At 52.5% G+C, this 18,843-nt stretch overlaps 1 protein-coding gene across 1 annotated transcript; it reads right to left on the bottom strand.

The window, feature by feature from the left end:
• Positions 1-957: 957 nt before the first annotated feature.
• Positions 958-18,719, bottom strand: LOC135429878 (midasin). Its single transcript, XM_064684361.1, has 13 exons — positions 18,505-18,719; positions 18,225-18,442; positions 17,173-18,169; positions 16,937-17,100; positions 11,670-16,875; positions 11,450-11,609; positions 9,547-11,375; positions 3,239-9,484; positions 3,053-3,179; positions 2,517-2,988; positions 2,351-2,456; positions 1,611-2,294; positions 958-1,545 (listed from the first exon to the last, which is right to left on the bottom strand). Exons 1-13 carry the CDS (start codon positions 18,619-18,621, stop codon positions 1,369-1,371), a joined length of 16,503 nt encoding a protein of 5,500 aa, XP_064540431.1. The 5' UTR covers positions 18,622-18,719; the 3' UTR covers positions 958-1,368.
• Between the last annotated feature and the right edge of the window lie 124 nt (positions 18,720-18,843).

The following is an 18,843-nucleotide window of genomic DNA, read 5'->3' as shown; positions in this document are numbered from 1 at the left end:
CAATCGATAGTACTGATCCTTACGAGTCCAAAATGGTATAAAATTCCCAAATCGGACATTATTTGGCAGAGATATTCAAAAAAATCATCAAAAAAGGTTGACTTTACAAACGAATCGGTTTTTGGTCAACCACTTTTTTTAACCCATCGATTATTAAAATGTTTGAATGCCAATTTATAGTAGGGATCCCTACGAATTCAAAAAGGTATAACACTTCAAAATCTGACAGTATTTACCCGAGATATTCAATAAAAATCATCAAAAAAGTTCCGATTTTCGAACCGACCCCGAATTTGAGAAAAAACGTGATGTAACCCCTTGCCATTTTGTTGATTTTGGCCAAAATTTAGATTTTTAGTTTTTTGATGCCAATCGATAGTACTGATCCTTACGAGTCCAAAATGGTATAAAATTCCCAAATCGGACATTATTTGGCAGAGATATTCAAAAAAATCATCAAAAAAGGTTGACTTTACAAACGAATCGGTTTTTGGTCAACCACTTTTTTTAACCCATCGATTTTTAAAATGTTTGAATGCCAATTTATAGTAGGGATCCCTACGAATTCAAAAAGGTATAACACTTCAAAATCTGACAGTATTTACCCGAGATATTCAATAAAAATCATCAAAAAAGTTCCGATTTTCGAACCGACCCCGAATTTGAGAAAAAACGTGATGTAACCCCTTGCCATTTTGTTGATTTTGGCCAAAATTTAGATTTTTTGTTTTTTGATGCCAATCGATGGTACTGATCCTTACGAATCCAAAAAATCATCAAAAAAGGTTGACTTTACAAACGAATCGGTTTTTGGTCAACCACTTGTTTTAACCCATCGATTTTTAAAATGTTTGAATGCCAATTTATAGTAGGGATCCCTACGAATTCAAAAAGGTATAACACTTCAAAATCTGACAGTATTTACCCGATATATTCAATAAAAATCATCAAAAAATATTTAATTTGTTTGAAGTTTTACAACAACAAAAACTGATGGTTCCTAGATGACACATATATCCTGGGTTTTACATACTTAAGATATTGTCCTGGTGAAAACTAAAATTAATAATCCAGCAGCACCTCGGCCCCTCGATGGTTTCTAGTTGACCCACATATCCTCGGTTATACCATACCATTGTTAAGTAAGTATTTTATATGATGAAATATATAATTTGTTTAATGTACGACTAAATCGGATTAACGATTAAAGTAAGAATTGAATTCGGCTTAAACTAAATAATATAAAGGTTCAAATTTTTCAAAGGTTTACAAAAAAAATTATAAGTTTTCACTCCTGTGCACTTAACAAGTAGGTCAAAAATAGCATATAGGTTCGTCCAATACGCCTACTATATACAAATTTAATTTCTATTCACTATTAACCAATTCGAACCACTGTCTCATGGCTTCGCTGAGCACCAGAGGCAACTGATTTAGGTCGCGTACAATCACATAATACGGAAAAGGAAAACTATCCAAATATGAATTGATTTTCACCGAGCCATCAGCATTCACCTCCACGTGTTGTATGTCCAGTATCGAATTCTGCAAGCACAAGGGATGGCAATTAGAAAAAAATATAAATCTTGTATATATTATAAGTGGCTTACCTTGTTTTCAGGATTATCGATGATAATGTATACTAGGAATATGCGCTGCAGTCGTGCCAGCTTGATGGCATTCTTGACTTTCTGATTGCCCTCACTGAATATATTCCGTCCATCGCTCAATATAAGCAGCAGATTCTCAAACAGGCCATTGTCACCGCCCAAGCCGCTCTCCTCGATGTTCACGGTGCGTATAAAGTCGAGCAGGCCTGCAATTTTGGTTTTATCCTGAGCAAAATTGAGCGCACTAACCAAACGCGGACCATCAAACTGTTCCGTATGATTGAGGATAATTTGCGGTGCTTCGCCAAAGGAAACAATGCTCAGGCGACCGCTTTCCAGCAGCGTTAGCGCCTGCGACACCAAGGAGATGGCCTCCAGTGTCAGCGTCTTGGAATTGTTATGATGCATCGACTTGGAATCGTCGATGGCTATGGTTATTTTATAATCACGCTGTGCCGGCTTTGTGCGACGAAGCCAGATCTTGTCCTTGCGGAATTGTGAGGCTATGTATGGAATTATCTTTTTCATGTTGATGCGGCGACCCGTGCGATAGTCACCCTTGAGCCGTGTGCACTTTGTGGGCTCCAAGATGAGACGCAACTGTTCGCACAGCTCGCGTGCATTTTGCGTCATGCGATTCGATACGCTGGACCAGCTCTCATAATCCTCATGTTGTGGCAGGATCTGTTCGGTATTCAAGGGATTAGCAATTGACTTTCCAGTTTATGGATTCTACTTACGGCATTTGCGCTGGTCAACTGTTGCTGATACATTTGCCGTAGCTCAATTTGCTCGGCTGTGCTCAGCTCCTGGGCCAGTGTGCTCTTGTCCAGCAGTAGCTCCGTGCTGTAAATAGTTGACAATTGAATATAACTTAATTAAAGGGTATTTTTAGTCGTTCATTACTTGCTGTGCGCTGTGGTCTCAGCGCTGCGCGGCACTGTCATTGTGGGCACCACTTCGCCCTCGATTTCCATTTGCTCGGGCGTTTCCAGGCGTTCCTTTGCCTGTTCCGTTTTTGAGGGTTTATCGGATTTTTGATCCGTTTTCTCGGAGCTTAGCTGCTCCAGTTGTGCATCCTCCTCTTCGGGCGCTGTTGTTGTTTCCTCATCTGCGATTAGCTCATCTGGATTTTCGGCATCCGAATTTTCATCCTCTTTGGGCTGTTCGTCCTCTTGGTGTTTGATTTGCTTGGATTGCTCCTCTGTGGCATTGTCCAGGGTGGTTTTATCGCTGTTCTTTGGTTCCTTGACATGCTGATATTCCTCCGCCTCGGCATTCTTATCCGTTTGATCCTGTTGCTCGCCCTCGTTTTGCTTGGATTCCTTCATTTGGTCGATTGTTTTCAGCTGCTTCAATTTGTTTTGCTCAGCTTCGCCTGGGAGAGAAAAGAGAATTGAAGTTTAGTCTAGAGATTGGGAAAGCACTTGACGAGTAGCTACCTAGCGTGCGCTCCTCATTGGTGCGTCCTTGTTTGCGTTTTTCCTGCGTCTGTTTCTCATTCATGCGCTCCTCCTGGGAGACAGTTTCCTTGGTCTCGGCTATGCCCTGATGGCCGCCATCATTTGTCTGGAATTCGAAAAATTAAGTCTTAGGCTTATATTAAATTGAAGAATTGTAGGACTCACATCATTTTCGGCCTGTCCCACGCCATCTTTTTCTTCGCCCGTCTCCTGCTCATCCATCTTCTGGTCCTGCTTGATATTTTCATCCTGTTGCTCTTGCTGCACCTGATCCGCTGAGCTGTTCTGCTCCGTATCGGGCACAGACTGTACATTATCTTCCTTGCTGGACTTGTCCTTGGATTGTGTGTGCTGTTCGGGCTTCTCTTCACGCGCCTCTGGCTCAGCGGGTGTTTCCTCTGGCTGTTCCTCTTCCTTATCCAAATCACCACGCGTTTGGGTTTCCGGTTCTGTATTTTCCTTCTCTTCCTCAGCTGCCGCTTCCTGGTCTTCTTCACCTGGCGCCTTTTGGGTTTGCTCATTTTGCGTGCCCTCCTCCTCCGCGTCGGAGTCGCTCTCATCCGACATGGGCTGCTCCTCTTTGGCCTGCTCTTCAGCTGCATCCTCCTCCTCTGGCTCATCGGCTGGCTGCATGTTCTCCTTCATGGCGTCTATGTCGAAGGGATTCTCATCATTCGGCTCATCGGCTTCGTTGTCATGACCCTCGTCCACGTTGTTCATATCACCCAGATCCATTTCCTCTGGCTCTGGCGGCTCTTCCAGCTCATTGTGCATGGCATTTGTTTGTTCATCGTCGAGCTCTGGATCCTTCATGTCGTCAATATCCCTGGCCTGCTCCTTGCGCTTGTCCTCGCCACTTGGCTCATTTGTCGCATCCAGACCATCTTTCTCGTGCTCATCCTTGCCATCCTCCTTGGCAGCCTCGTTCTTGGTGTCCAGATCGTTGTGCTCATCCTTTTCATCCTTGCTGCCCTTGCCCTGATCCTCATCATTCAAATCGGGCTCCTCCTCTTCGGGCTGTTTCTCCTCATCATCGCCCCAGATCTGGTCATCCAGCTTCTCGGCGCCCTCTTCTGTTTCGCCCATTTCCTTGTTGAGCTCATCTTCATTTTCGGATTCGCCGCTGTCATCCTCCTCGTTCTCTGGCTTCTCCACGTCCTGCATTTTGGCATCGAAGTCGTCGCTCATTTCGATGCCCTTTTCCTCTTTGCAGTCGGGCTCCTCTTTGTCGCCCTCATCCTTGCGATCCTCTGGCCGCTTGGCATCATCTAACTGATCCTCGGATTCGATTTTATCCGATGCATCGTTTTCGCCGGTGCCATCTTCCAGCCCGAAACCCTCGCCATTCTTTGAGTCCTGCTTGGACTGACCCTCCTCATCCTGCATCAGATCTGGCGGCACACAGAATCCTTTGCTGCCAATCTCCACGAAAGCGGTTAGCATTATGGACAACATCTTGGCGGAGACCTTGTGCGTGCCCAGCTGCTGCAGCAGCATATAATCCGCCAGCAATTGATACTGCTGCAGCACGGGCAGCAGGGCCACCGCCCGGCGCAGGCACAGCAACTTCTCTTGGCTGGGTTGGGCGTGTTTGAGCACGAGCAGCACATTGGACAGTTTGCTGAGGGTGCGCGGCATTCCCAAAAGCTGCCAGTCCGCATTTAGCTGGCCAGTCAAATGCTGTTTTAGATGTTGCTCCTTGAGTGCCTCCTCCTGTTCACCATCCGCCGGCGCAGGCTGCTTGTTGTGCTCCTTGTAGATCTTCTGCAGCGCCAGCAGCACGCCGTGTGCTATGTTGGACAACTCCGCATCCACATTGCTTAGCTCAACGGGCTCCGCCGTGGCTTCTTCGTCCGTGGTCTGGCTGTGTTCCAGCTGCTCGAGCAGCGCCAGCAGCGGCTGTGCCAGCGGCAGATGCTCTGCATGTCCAGCGTCCAGCTGATCCAGCGCCTGTTTAATGTAGTCCACAATCTTCTGATAACTGCACTGATAGTGCAGCAGTTTGTTGCTGTCCAGGAACTCTGTGGGAGCACGCTCCAGCTCCAGCAGGAGCGCTTGGCTGCTGCGCAGGATTAGGCCACACAGGTCCAGCAGTTCGCTCTGAGGCAGCGGCTGGCTCTTGAGGAGCACGCTATGCTCGCCGAGCTGCTGCAGCGGCGCACAGTTGAGCAGCAGTTGCCACTGCTGGAGCACATACTGAATCTGGCAGAGCTTATGCTTTAGCTGCACACACTCATCCGCATTGCGTGCAAAGCTCAGCTGCTCCACGGCTGCGTCCGGGGGCAGGACAATGTCCGCCGCTTGTTGCAGCTGCTGCAGTGCCTGACGCAGCTCATGCAGCTGCCGGGTCGCGCTGGAGAGCTGCTCGCGCTGCTGCTGCACTTGGAGGAAGAGATCGACGGCAAAGCCCTTGATGCGCTCTATGTTGGGCGGTCCCAGCTCGGACAGGGGCGTCAGCATGATGTTCTGCAGCAGCTTCAGCTTGAACACGCTCTTCATGTAGTACAAGTCCAGCTGCTGGTTGAGCGGCCGCCAGCTGCCATGCAGCTGCGGCAGCATGGCCTTGATGCAGTATGGCGGCAGCTGGAAGTTCTCGAATTCCGTGCGCAGCGACAGCTCCATGAGGCCGGATCTGTAGCTGAGGCCGAGCCGTGCGAGCAGCTTGAAGAGATCGCTCAAAGCTTTGCGCTTCTGCTGCAAGATTTGCTTGGCCTGCAGCTTCTGCTGCGGTCGCTCCTTGCTGCGATCCACGTTGAGATTGCGCAGATGCTCGCAACGCTGGAGCTGCGCATCCACCTGGTCGTCCAGGTCGGCCAGCAGCGTGCCATAGCACGTCTGGTTTAGCGTCTGGCGCACAATGTTGCGTGCGGTGCCAAAGTGTTTGCCCAGCTGTTGGAGCAGGGGCAGCTCATCCGTGGGCAGCTCCTTCAGCTTCAGCTGGTACTTGTCGCGCAGCTGCTCGGGGGCCACAAAGTGTTGGCTGTCCAGGAGATAGGGCATTGTCTTGTTCCGTTTGTCCATGCTGTAATCCCTGACGGTGGCATCTTTGGGCTGGAACACCTCGCTGATCTTCTGCTCCAGCAGCAGCCGGTACTCCTTGAGAAACTTGTTCAGATTGCGATGCACGCTGGCCACATTGTTGCGCATGCTAAAGTAGCTCAGATCCTTGTTGTAGCTCTGGATCTTGACAAACTCGCGCAGCTTCTTCTCAATGGGCGCACGCCGTGCCTTGACCGTGTCCGCCACCTCCGGGGCAAACTGTGAAAAGTACAGCTGCAGATTGTGCAGCGCTGCGATGAGCGGCTGCAGCAGCAGCTGGTAGCTTGGCCGCTTGCCGGCACGCTCCACATGATGCAGATACATCTCGAAGCCGTGCAGCAGCTGGAGGCGCACATGGAAGTCGCCAAAGCAGGCGGCCTCCACAAACTGGCGCAGCGTGCGTATCAGGTCGGGCAGCTCGGCCTCGGTCTGGAGCAGATTGTAGATGAAGAACCAATAGCGATAGGCCTGCAGCTCCACCAGCTGACCGGTTTGATTGAGGCAATTGCGCCAATGCTGCAGCTCCAGCTTGGTCCAGCGCTGCACAAAGTCCGCCACCTCCAGCTCCTCGGCGACCAGATTGTTGTTCTTGTGCGCCACCTCGTTCCACAGCGCGAGTTTCTGGCGCAGCAGCTGGAAGCCCGTGTTGAAGCGCACCACGCACGCATTGGCGGGCAGCCGGCGTATCCTCGCAATGACCAGCTTGATGTCCGCCAGGCCAGCATGCTCCGGATACAGTTCCAGCTGGGCCAGCACCCGCTGCTCGATGCGCTCCAACACGTTCAGGCAGCCACTGACCTCGGCTATATTGGAGTCCTTATAGAAGTCATAGGCTCGACTGCTGCTCGACTGCAGCTCCTCCAGTTCCAGATCCTTGAGCTGTTGCTGCTGCAGCGCCAGGGCAAAGCTTAGGGCATTGTACACGCTCTCGTCCAGCGTGACGCCAAGCGCCGTCTTGTAGTGTCCATGCAGCTGGACAAAGACCTGGAGACGCGCTTGATACGGCTGGATAAGCTGCAGCTGCAGTTGTTGCTGCTGCTGCGCCCGCTGCTCCGGCTGCTCCTTGTAGTTGCAAGTTGTGTGTGTGCTCATAACCTCGATGAAATTGCGTGCGAGAAATACGTAATCCTGTTCGTTGACTATTTGCGCCAGCTTGGCTTTGGTGTGCGCCTTCTTGTCCAGCTTGAGCACCTGCTCCAGCGTTGGCTTGTCCACAAACTCGGCAAAGTCCTCGTCCAGATGTGTGGGAAAGTTCTGCTCAATCTCTTGCAGCTCGACCAGCTCCTCATCCTCGATGCCGCCCAAGGTTTTCGTTTTATACAGACTCTCCTCCTCGGCGCGCTGGTCCTTGCGACGCTGCTCCTCCTGCTGCCAGGTACGATTGCAAATGCTCAACGCATCATCGTAGGCCGCGAAAATGGTCTCATCAATGCTCGCGGCGATGCCAATGAAGTTGCGCAGCTCGGTCAGCTTCGCCTTGAGCAGGCGGAAGTATTCGTGCTCGCTATGCGGCAGCTTGGAAAGCAGTCCATAGACATGGCTATTTCTGATGGCCAGCGGCCGCTGTGCCGGGAACTGCACAATCTGTGCGATGGTCTGCTCCAGCTTCAGGGCCTCCTTTGCGCTGCCCGCCAGCAGCAGCCGGCTAAAGAGCTGCTTAAGCTGCTCCAGGCCGAAGCGCATCTGATTCACGGCACACTTGATGGGCTGCACAAAGTCCTGATAGTAGGCCGCATAGCGCGTAAGCGTATGATGCACAAAACGCTGAGCATTGGCCAGCCACAGGTCCAGCTTGTTGAGCAGCTCGGCGCCGCGACGCAGCTGCGTCTCACTCGCCGCCTGGGCGCCCGCAAAGTGCGCCCAACTCTCCCGAATATTCACGATCAGCTTGTGCAGCGCAAGGCAATCGCCATTCGATTTCAAGAAGTGCACCAAATCCTGCACCAGGTTGGCATACAGACACTGCGCCGGCCGCAGCGCCAGCTTTTGGTTGAGCTGTTGTTGCTGTTGGAGCGCCGCGTGCAGACGCTGCTGCAGCTGGTCATAGATTTGCTGGCCAAAGTGCTTGTAGCTCATGATGATCCGCATGAAATCGTAGCCAGCGCTCAGATGCTGCAGACTGTCAATATCCTCGGCCACGTACAGGTTCTTGAGGCGATTCTTCTCCACCGGATCGATCAGAGGCGCATGCGTCAGCACGCACAGCTCCAGGACGCCGATGAGCGTATTGCCCAGCGCCGCATTGAAGCAGCTGGCCAAGGATGGCTGCGGTTCCTCCTGCAACTGCTGCAGCACCTCCTGCAATTCCTGCTTGAATTTATCAAAGCCCGCATCCGTTTGTGGCAGCTGCTGCTGCACATGCTGCACATACTCCAGTTCCGAGAGCAGCTGCCTGCCGCTTGCTGCCACCAGCTGCAGATTGTTGTGCTCCGGACTGTGTCGGCGACTCAGCAGCTGCGCATTCTGCCAGAGCAATTGACGCGTCTGCTGCAGCGCCTGACGCCAGGGCTGCAGCTCGCTGAGCGGCACCGCCAGCAGCTGTCCATTGGGCTGGCAGAGCAGCGCCAGCAGCGCATTGGTTAAGGGAGCACCCTGATAGCTGTAGCGGCACAAGAGCTCCGGCTCGCTGGGCAGCTGGGCGCAGTCCAAGCGCGTGGCCAGATTCTCCAGCTGATAGCACTGCAGCGCCTGGCGATATTGCCGCTGATAGCTGCGCAGCGCCTTGTAGCAGCCGCCCAGTTGCTGCAGCAGCGCCTCAAGCTCTGCGGGATTGTGCAGCTGCTGTAGCTCTAAGGTGAGCTCACGCCAGGCTTGCATTATGTTGCCGTGTGTGGCACTGTCCAGCGTATTCAGGCACTGCCAGAGTGGTCCGTTCAGCGTGAGCAGCTGCTCGCTGTAGAGCTGATTCACCTGCTCATCGAAATCCGTATGCAGAGTCCTGCTCAGCGCACGATCCATGAAGTAGTCACGCAGCGCGGGCAACAGCAGCTGGTAGCTCTTGAGCTGAGGCGCATTTAAATCAATCACATGCTCATCGTCTGCCTCTTCCTGGCCAGCTGACAGCTGCTCCCTAACCTGCGCCAGATCTATGTCCAGTTGCACGTCTCCCTGTTCCAGCTGCTCCTTGAGCTGCGTCTGCAGTCGCAGCAACGCCGCCTGCAACTCTCCATTGAGCAAGGTTCCAGCTGGCAGCTCGAACTGCTTCAGATTGCAGTTGGGCGTGTGTCTGCGCAGGAAGGCGCGCCATTTGTGCGCCTCATCCGATTGCAGGGCCAGCCATTTGTGCAGCCACAATGTGCTATCCATGTTTCCATATTGCGGCACCACATTCAGCAGCTGCTGCAACTGCGCCGACTTCTCATGCAAAGTTATCTGTAAATGGAAATATATAAATATAACTAGATACATATATTAAAGAGTTTGTCCCGACTGACCTGCTGCTCCAGATAGTAGGGCTGAAATTGTGTAAATTGCTTGGCATAAATCTTGCAGGACACGTTAATGGGTCGCTTGGTCTGCTGCACATAGGAGCTCAGCTGCGCCAGGCTCCCGCGTAGCTCATCATGGACATCAAGCAGGTCAGGCCACGCCTCCACTAAAGCAGACATCAGATGCTTCTCCAGCCACTTGAAGTGCAGCACGAGTTTGTGCATCAACGGGGCGTGCAGCTCGTTATTTTGCAGCAGTTTCTGCTGTGCCGTGTCCAGCAGGCGATTAAACCAGCTCAGTTTGGTCAGGAACTGGGCGTATTGTGGCAACGCGAACCTGGCAAGGCTCAAGCTCTGCTGCAGCGCCAGCTGTAGGCTCGTTAGGAAGCCGGAGAGATGGCAGAGAAAATCATTGCTATACTTGTCCGTTATCTTCTGCTCGAGCAGGGCTTGCGAGTATTGCAGCGCATTCAGCTGCTTCAGTTGGGTAACAGCTCGCTTGGGTATCTTGACCAGCAGCAGCTGGGCCAACATGGCGGCACTCAGCGCCAAGGCGGCGTCTGGGCCGGCATCACTTGGCTCCAGCTGCGTGGCATAGTCACGCAGCCGTGGAAAGAGCTTCCTATGCCAGGGCAATTCGGTAAGACTGCCTCGGAAATGCTTGCCCTGCTGCAGCAGGCAGGCATTTAAGTTGGCTGAGAGCTCCAGCAGCTCGGGTTGATCCCGGAGGCACTGCTGCAGATAAAGATGCCGCATTTGCAGCTCATCGAAGGCGCACACCTCGTACAGCATGTGCACAAAATAGCGTCTCAGTTGCTGCACCTTCAGCTGACTCAGGTCAAGTGCATCCATGGCCTGAAATAGCGACACGAGCTGTGCCTTGGGCAGCTGCTGCTCGGTGGGCGCCTGCAGCAGCAGCTTCAAGGCTGCCGCTTGCAGTTTGATAAGCGCCAGTTCATCCAATTCGTTTGTGTGCAATATAACATCGCTGAGATAATCCAACTGATGCACTGCATCCTCCTCGAAAGTCTCGGTGTGAGCCAGCACCACTTCGCGCAGCTTGTTCTGATAGTAGGACAGACCGTAGCCCATCAAGTCCATGCTGGCCGCATACACATAAACCTCCATGGCGGCCACATAAATGGCGCGGCGCAGCTCGTAGCCAATGCGTTTGTAGGCGGCGCTCAGGAACGCAAACTGCGTCAGATGCGATATGGTATAGGGATTAAATTCGGTCAGCTGAACGATGCCCCGGTGAATGGCCAGCATGCAGTCAATGGCGGCCAGCTGGCGCACGCCCTGGCCATGGACAATGGCGCGCATATCGTCTATGCTGTAGGCATCCTTGGACGGGCACAGCGACAGCTCCACGCAGCGATTGCGCATGGCGCGCGAGAGCTCTCCATTCTTGGGATCCGCGGTGAGAAAGGCGCGAAAATTGGGCGCTTTGCGCACCACCTCAGCGCTATCCTGCCCGCTGATGCCCTTCTCCGCAATCAACAGGCTGCCATTTGGCTCGAATACGGGATTCAGACGATCCAGCACAGCTGAAGAGCACAGATTCACGTGCTCCAGCAATATGTATTGACCGCACTTTAACGATGTGACAATACGCGAATCCACCCACTCGAAGGAGCCGCCCGTATTGAGCGAATCGGCGGATCTGATGTAGGCCTGAAGCAGCGTCAGCTGCGATTTGTATTGCGGCAGCTGCTCGAAGAGCGGAACGCGACATTTCTGTGGCGTCTGCGCCAGCTTGGCAATGATCTGCTCCAGAGCAGCCAAACGCTGCTCGAACAGCTGCAGCTCCTCGGCAACGCTGTGTGAGGTTGTTGCTGAAAAAGAGATAAATGTTTGTTAAGGAAAGGAATACAGGAGAGAACCCACTCTGAACTGGGGCGTTGCTCACCTGAGCTCACTCTAACCAGCTGGTTGTACTTGCTCCAGGTGGCCCACAGTTGTTGGACAAATCCGTGCTCCTTTTGCTGCAGAAAGGCCCTTTGAGCCACGTTAAAGATCAACACCTGCACATCTTTGTATATGTCCTCCAGATGACGATTAAGATCGACCTGAAAAGGAAAAGGGATTCATGAAAATGTGACTAAAATTAGAATCGAGGCTAATCGCACCTGTTGAAAGCTGCCCGTCACAGAATCATCAATGTTGTCCGAGTTACAAACGCGATTCGAGAGCACGCAGAGCGCATCGATTAGCTTGGTTTTGCCAGTGTCCGTGGCGCCACATAGGAGCAGCGGCTTCTCCATGTGCACCGTTTCCACAATTTGCTTGAGCTGCTGTCGCTGTGTGCCCAGCAGCAGCGGCGCCTGCTCCTGGCTCTGAGCCGCAGCGCCCAGCGGCAATTGCGAGCGCTGGAGCACCACATCGTTGAGATAGACCTTGTCCGTGGTCCAGTAGAGCGCCACATCCTCGGCAACGGCATTTAGCTGCTCCGCATTGCAGTTGAAAATGCTGCCGAAGGCGTTGCGTATATAGAGCTTGTCCTGGTCGCAGCGCATGCGCTGATAATAGACCAGCTGCATGCGCTCGTAAAGCGTGAGCAGAAAGTCCTGGAAAGCGACCTGGAAACTGGTGGCTCGCTGCAGCATCAGGTAGCCCGTCTCCGGGTTGTGCAGCAGATCACACCAGCGCAAGATGTCGCGCAAATTAAACTCGTACGGGCCGCCCTTGTAGCCAAACTCCATGCTGGCCACACCGCGATCGAGCAGCTCCGAGAAGCGCACCAGGCGCGCGGCTAAATCGAACTCGACTTCGTCAGCGGCGGCTTGTCCACTGTTGAGCTCAAAGAGATTTCCCTTGGACAGCTGTGCCGCCTGCAGCAGCTCAGCAAAGTATTGCTTCAGCTGCTCAAAGTAGGCGGCATACTTGACATTCACCACATGCAGCAGATCCTCGGTGCTCAGCTTGCGCAGGTAGACCTTGTTGAATCGATTTAGGAACGACTGCGGCAAGCCTTTGCGTCCGCCGCCCTGCTTCAATGGATTCTGGCAGGCAAAGATGCGCGTGTTGTTCGTCAGCTGGAAGCTCTTGTTCAGCTCCGGTATGTAGACTTCGCCACGATGATCCAGCACCGCATTGAGACCCTCCAGCACAGATTGCGGCGCCAGATTCAGTTCATCCAGCAATATCCAAGTGTTGGGCGCCTTCAGAGCGGCCAGCAGCGGGCCATCGCGCCACACAAAGCTGCCCAGCTGGCTCTGGGCCTCGACACGCTCCAGCAGGTTGTCCTCGGCGGGCAGATCGGTGCCAAAGAGATCGGCCAGATCGGTGTGCTCGCACAGATTAATGCGCACTATGTGATAGCCAATGGCATGCGCTATGCTCTCCACAATGGAGGTCTTGCCCACGCCAGGTGGACCCTCCAGCAGCACGGGCTTCTGCAGCGACAAGGCCGAGAGCAATCGAAACAGATTCTGCTTGGTGGTCGGCGCATCGAACAGGAAATCCGCATCAGCAGGCATCAAGCGCTCCGGATTAACGGCTATGTAAAACGGACGTATGCCAAAACGCTGCTCATCCAGCTGCACCTGTTGGCCCCGCTTCTGAGCCAGCTCTGAGAGCTCAAAGTGCTCGCCGAGAATGGCAGCCGCTTGCCGGATGGCATATTCTCTGATCCTCGTCTTGAGCGCCTCGATCTGTGTCTGCGATTCGTGCGGCAGCATTTCCAGGGCATCGAGGAAGATGGTCTCAAGGCCGAAAATGGCCTGCTCCGCGAAGGTCAAGTGCGAATTGCTGACCATATAGTTGGCCCAGGCGAGTATGTCGCGCACGGAGAACTTGAACTTCTCGTTGGAGTCGCGTATGAAGAGCACAATTTCCACCAGATATTCGGCTATTTTATGGGCATCCTTTAAGGTGCTGGCACCGCGCTGCATGCAGTTGTGCGCAATCTCTATGAGATCCGCCTTATTGTCCGAGGGCAGGCACCAGATCTCTGTGAAGCGATTGCGCAACGCCGGCGACAGTTCCTTCTTGCCAAAATCTCCACCTGGATTCATGGTGGCCAGAAACTGAAAGCCCGACTTAGCTTGCACAACAAAATCGTGGCTGGGATCGGGTTTGTTGTTCTCTTCGGCTGCTGCCTGCTCCTCCTCGACCACGCCACCTTTTTCGGCCAGCAGCACGCTGCGTTCCGGCTCCAGTATACAATTGAGCCGCTCCAGCACCGAATCCTCTGCCAGCGATATTTCATCGGCCATAAAATAGGAGCCCTCCTGCATGGCATAGATGAGCGGTCCGTCCGCCCATTCGAATAGCTTTTGTGAGTGCTGCGCATTGTCCTGGCCGCGACATGGCCGTAAACCGCCCAGAAAATCCGCACCCTCCGTGTGCATATGACAATTGAGTATGCGGAGACGCACCTGGGCAATGCTCGCCAGCAGCTGACAGACTGTGGTCTTGCCACAGCCCGTCGGACCCACCAGCAGCACAGGCTCGTCGAACTGCAGCGCCTTGGCCGTGAGCACCGCCATGCGCGTCATGTTCCGTGTCCAGACAATATCGCCGCGCTGCTTAAAATTGCGTATGGCATCCAGTATGCGCCGGCTGACGGCGGAGGACTCGCGCTGTGTGCTGATATCGAAGAGCAGCTCGAGGTCGATGCGTTTCTTGAAGTTGCCGTACAAGGTTTGCTCAATTAGCTGCAGCTCCTCGCCGGTGCGCACCTTGGCGGAGAGCACCAGGTAGCCCTCCTCAATCAGGTGCTGATTCCAATCGTATTTGGTATCCTGCTGCAGTGCCTTGTCCGCCAGCGTATACCGATTGCCCCAGCGGAAGAGATCGCGCAGCGTGAACACCTGCTTTGAGGTATTCCTGCGATGCTGCTGCAGCTGCGTCATGCACTGGACCATCTTGCGCGCATAGGAGGCGGGTATGAGGCAGCGTTGCTCCAAGATAATCTCCAGCTCTGCGCGTGGTATATCCGCAAAGTGCAGCTCAATGAAACGATTCTTGAAGGCGCGCGACAGCGTCTTGCGTCCGCCATAAAGACCCGGCGGATTCTGTGTGGCAAAGAGCATAAAATTCGGATGCGCTTTGACCAGCGTCTGCGTCTCGGCTATATACAGCTCACGATTGTCGTCCAGCACACGATTCAGTGCCTCCAGAATGTCCGTCGAGGCCAAGTTAAGTTCATCCAAAATGATCCAATAACCGTGACGCATGGCCTGCACGAGGACACCCTCGCGAAAGCTCAACTTACCGCTAACATCGGCCGCATAGGTGCCAATGTACTCCTGCAGATCCGTGTGCTCGTGATTGTTGATGCGCAGACAGCGATTGCCGCTGCGCCGGGCGACATAGTCAATGAGACTCGTCTTGCCCGCGCTGGTGGGTCCCTGCAGCAAAATGGGCAGCTTGCCAATGGATATGATGCGCGCCAGATCCTGCAGATTCTTCTTAACGCTGCCCGTTAATATGTAATGCTCGCAGGACTGCGGCTCCAGACTGCCGAGCTGTATCCAATAGCCCTCGAATTGCAGATAATGCTCGCCCAGCTGAGGCAGCGATTTATTCAGCACAGCCTTCGGATTCTGCAGCAGTGCATCGCGTATGAGCAGCAGCACCAGCTGATGCGATTCCGGATCCAATTGTGTGAGAAAACTCAAACAGAAACTCTCGTACAGATTACGCTCAATCGAGCCGCACAAATTCCGTGCGCATATGCGCAGACTGCGGCAGAGCGTGCGCAGCGAGTAGACGGGCCGATTGCCGAGGCCATCATTGAGCTGCAGCTCGGAGAGACGGCGCAGAGATTTGTATAGCTTGACAATGCTGTGCACCGATTTGCGCTGTATGCCCGTATTGGCCAGGTAATCACCCACCAGCAAGCCCAGATCCGCATCAGTGGTCAGCTCATCCACAAAGAATTCGGTGAAGCGATTGCGTATGCCAACGGGCAAATCCTTTTTGCCAATATCCGTGTTGGGATTCATGCAAGCAAATATACGAAAATCGGGATGTCGCTTCACGGGCATAAAATCGCCACGTTCCAGCAGCACAACCGAACCCTCCGGCTCCAATATGGTGGACAGGCACTCCAGTGTCTCAGCCGAGGCCAAATTGATTTCGTCAAGCAGCACCCAATCTCCATTGCTGATGCTATTGACCAGCGAGCCGGGTATGAAAGCAAACGATATATTAATGCTCTTGTCCAGCTGCATTTGCAGACGCTGCAGCTTCTCGTGCAACGTTTGCCAGCGTGGCAGCAACGGATTCGACCTGTGCTCCGGCTTGCTAAACAAGCTATTCGTCACACTCAGCATGGTGCGTATGATGACGCTGTGGCGTCCATTGTTAAAGTGGGTGGCAAAGATGCGCAGAAACTGCAGATTCTTGTCGGCATTGAAGGTCTGCCTAAACATATGCTCAAACTCATTGCGCAGCGGCGCGAGCACATAGTTCAGCTCGACGGGCTTAAAGCCGCCCACAAGATCCGAGACATCCGATTGATTATTCATATTGATGGCCACCAGTTTATGATCCGTGCGCTCTGCTAGAAACTGCACTGACGAGGTTTTGCCCACACCCGTTTCGCCCACCAGCAGCACGGGCTCCGAATGACTGACACAGACCGCAATGCGTTCCAGTATGCAGCTGGCTAGGCGCGTAAACGAGAAGGTGGCACGCTTCGATGGTTGCTTAAAGATTGTCTTCGTGGACTGCATTGTTAGTTTTTGTCTCTTCGATCCGCTTTGTGTTTCATTGTTTGGCTCCTCCTCCTCTGCTTTTATGGTCGGCAGAGTTGCGCGCCCAATCTTAAAGTTTTCCTTGCCAAACTCCACATCGGGTTTGTATTCATTGGCGAAATGCTCGCAGCGGGATCTGATGATGCCCAACTTGGCGCCAATGTTTGTAATCAAAGCTGTCTTCTCCTTGCTCTGCGGCAGATACGAACAGAAAACATCAACGGCATTTTGGAAGACAAAGTAAGCGCACTCGGCGCTGGTCACCGAGAACTGAGCATTTGCGCGTTGGCACAACTTGATTAGATCCCGCGTAGACACTAGACGACCCGAATTGGGCATGCCGGAGAGTGTCACCTGTTCGAAGGGCAGCGCTACATATTTCTCCGTGGTATCTGCCTTGTCGCTGCTCTCCTGTTGACGCAAATTATCGGCAGCCGTGTGATTGCCACTGGAGAAGGTCAAGAAGACATCGACAATGCGATTGGCAACGGTCGCCAATTTGGCATAATTTGTGCTCACAACTTTGCACAGTTCGTTGCGGGACAGCGGCAATATGTTGATGGTATATAGATACTTCTCCAGCAGAGAGTACAACGATTTCTGACTGGAGTTGCTGGACGATTTGTTGGTGCTGCCATAGAGAATTTAGTATAATGGTTAAAAACTCCAAGCTGCAAAGTCGGCCAACTTACCGCACAGTCACAAACAGCTGAAAGCCAGGCTCAATCTTGACGCAATCCCTGAAACCAGGCACGCTCAGATAGTTGCGCTCCAAGAGGCTGCTCAATATTGTATAGGTATCCTGCGTGGCAGCGTCTAGATCCTCCAATAGCAGCCAGTAGCCATGCATGACAGCCTGTTAATTGATATATTTGTATATTAACTGGATGACTTCGGGTCAATCAAGACAACTATATATTATGCTTACCTGTGTCAGCACGCCGGGCAGCCAAACAAACTCGCCGGGCACATCTGTGCAACGATATTGACCCAATAGCATTTTGCTGTCGGTCTGATCACCCAGCTGTATGCGCAGGAAACCATTCCTCTGCGCCAGCCCGTCTCCATCTTCCAGCACCATCAGCTCCTCCATCGGTACCTCGGCAATTTTGCGCTTCTCCCCCGCATTCTTCAGCGCTTTTGGTTTCTTTTTCGGTTTGAGTAATTCTTCCTCTTCTTGCGCTTGCCGCAGCGCTTGTTCACGTGTTTCAATCTCCTTTGGCTTGGGGCAAATGCGTCCAGTCTTGCGCGCCAGATACTCTATTAAAGTGGTTTTGCCGCAACCAACGGGTCCCGAGAGGCAAATGGGTTTTGCAGCGGCCACGCCAAGCGCTATGCTACGCAAATTTACACTGGTCGAGTCCACGATGACAATGCGATCGTAACACCCATCGGTTTCTGCATAGAATACCTGATTCTCCTGGTTGAAGATGGGCAGGAGCACACCTTCGATATTGGTTACCGTTTGGTTGGCCTGCGACAGCTTCAACGTGAGCTGTTGCTCCGGCAGATCTGGTAGATAGGTACATTTGGTGTATGTCGGCAGCGTCTTCTGCTCCTCGAACCGCAGCTGCACTTGGACGGGCACAGACGAGTTCAGCGCATGCAATTGTGTTGTGGTCATATCCGTCAGCAGGGCCAAGATGTGATTGCAGTACAGCTGCGACAGCTGACATTCCAGTTGTTTGTGTGTATAGTTAGCCAGGAACTGTGACCAGTCCCAGAGCTCCCGATAGTAGACTGCATCGCTTTTCAACAGGTGGTAGCAGCACTTGACGATCTCCAAATCCAGTTGCTGATCTTTCGATTCCTTAGAGCCATTTGTATATGTCCTTCTGGTCTTTTTACTGGGTATCTGCACGCTTTCATTGCTCTCAGTCGCCTCGAATGGTGCTGGCTTATTGCGAAAGTAGCTCTTGGCAAATCTGAGTGTGGCATAAAAACTGTTATGCTGGCTTAGTTTATTGGGCAGCAACTCACCTTTTTGCCGCAACTGAAATCTGCAACAACCTGGACAAAGCAATGCACTCCAATTTGTATTGTTGGGCCTGAGTGGCTGCATCACAGCGCAGCGACATGGTCAGCAGGAGCAGCAGGTGCTCCTCAAAGCTCAAGGCTAGGGGCAAGGTGTACCCAGGCAGCGTAAGTTGCTGGCTTAGACTGTTAAACAATCGGTCCACATCTTTCTCCACGCAGAGCTTGAATAAATTTGAATGCTATTGAGGGATTTTCTTATAATTTGAAATTTTGATCAACTTACTTTCTTCTTAAGGAACTTCTGCAAATTCAAAATGAACACATCGTCCTGGGGCTCACTGGCGGTTAGCTGTAAGAGCTTTTGTACACCACGTCGCAATTTGTTAATATTCACGTCCATAACTACGTCTTGGCTTGCATTAAAACTTAATTTTAAAGCACAATATCTAAGCGGACGTATTAACAATGCGAAACTTTAAAACACGTGCAATGCAACTGCCCGGTTGTAGTGTGACCGCAGCCGTCGAAAATACTAAATATACAATACAAACATTCAGCTGCCCGCGCAACAGTTTGTTTACATTTTCGTGGCGAATGTTAAGCATAGAAGAAGAGCAAGGCA

The sequence above is a fragment of the Drosophila montana genome, unplaced genomic scaffold (assembly GCF_035044405.1).
Source record: "Drosophila montana isolate Dmon_TW-CO22-7 unplaced genomic scaffold, ASM3504440v1 contig_2716_1, whole genome shotgun sequence".
NCBI lineage: Eukaryota > Metazoa > Arthropoda > Insecta > Diptera > Drosophilidae > Drosophila > Drosophila montana.
This window is presented reverse-complemented; position numbering and strand designations above follow the sequence as displayed.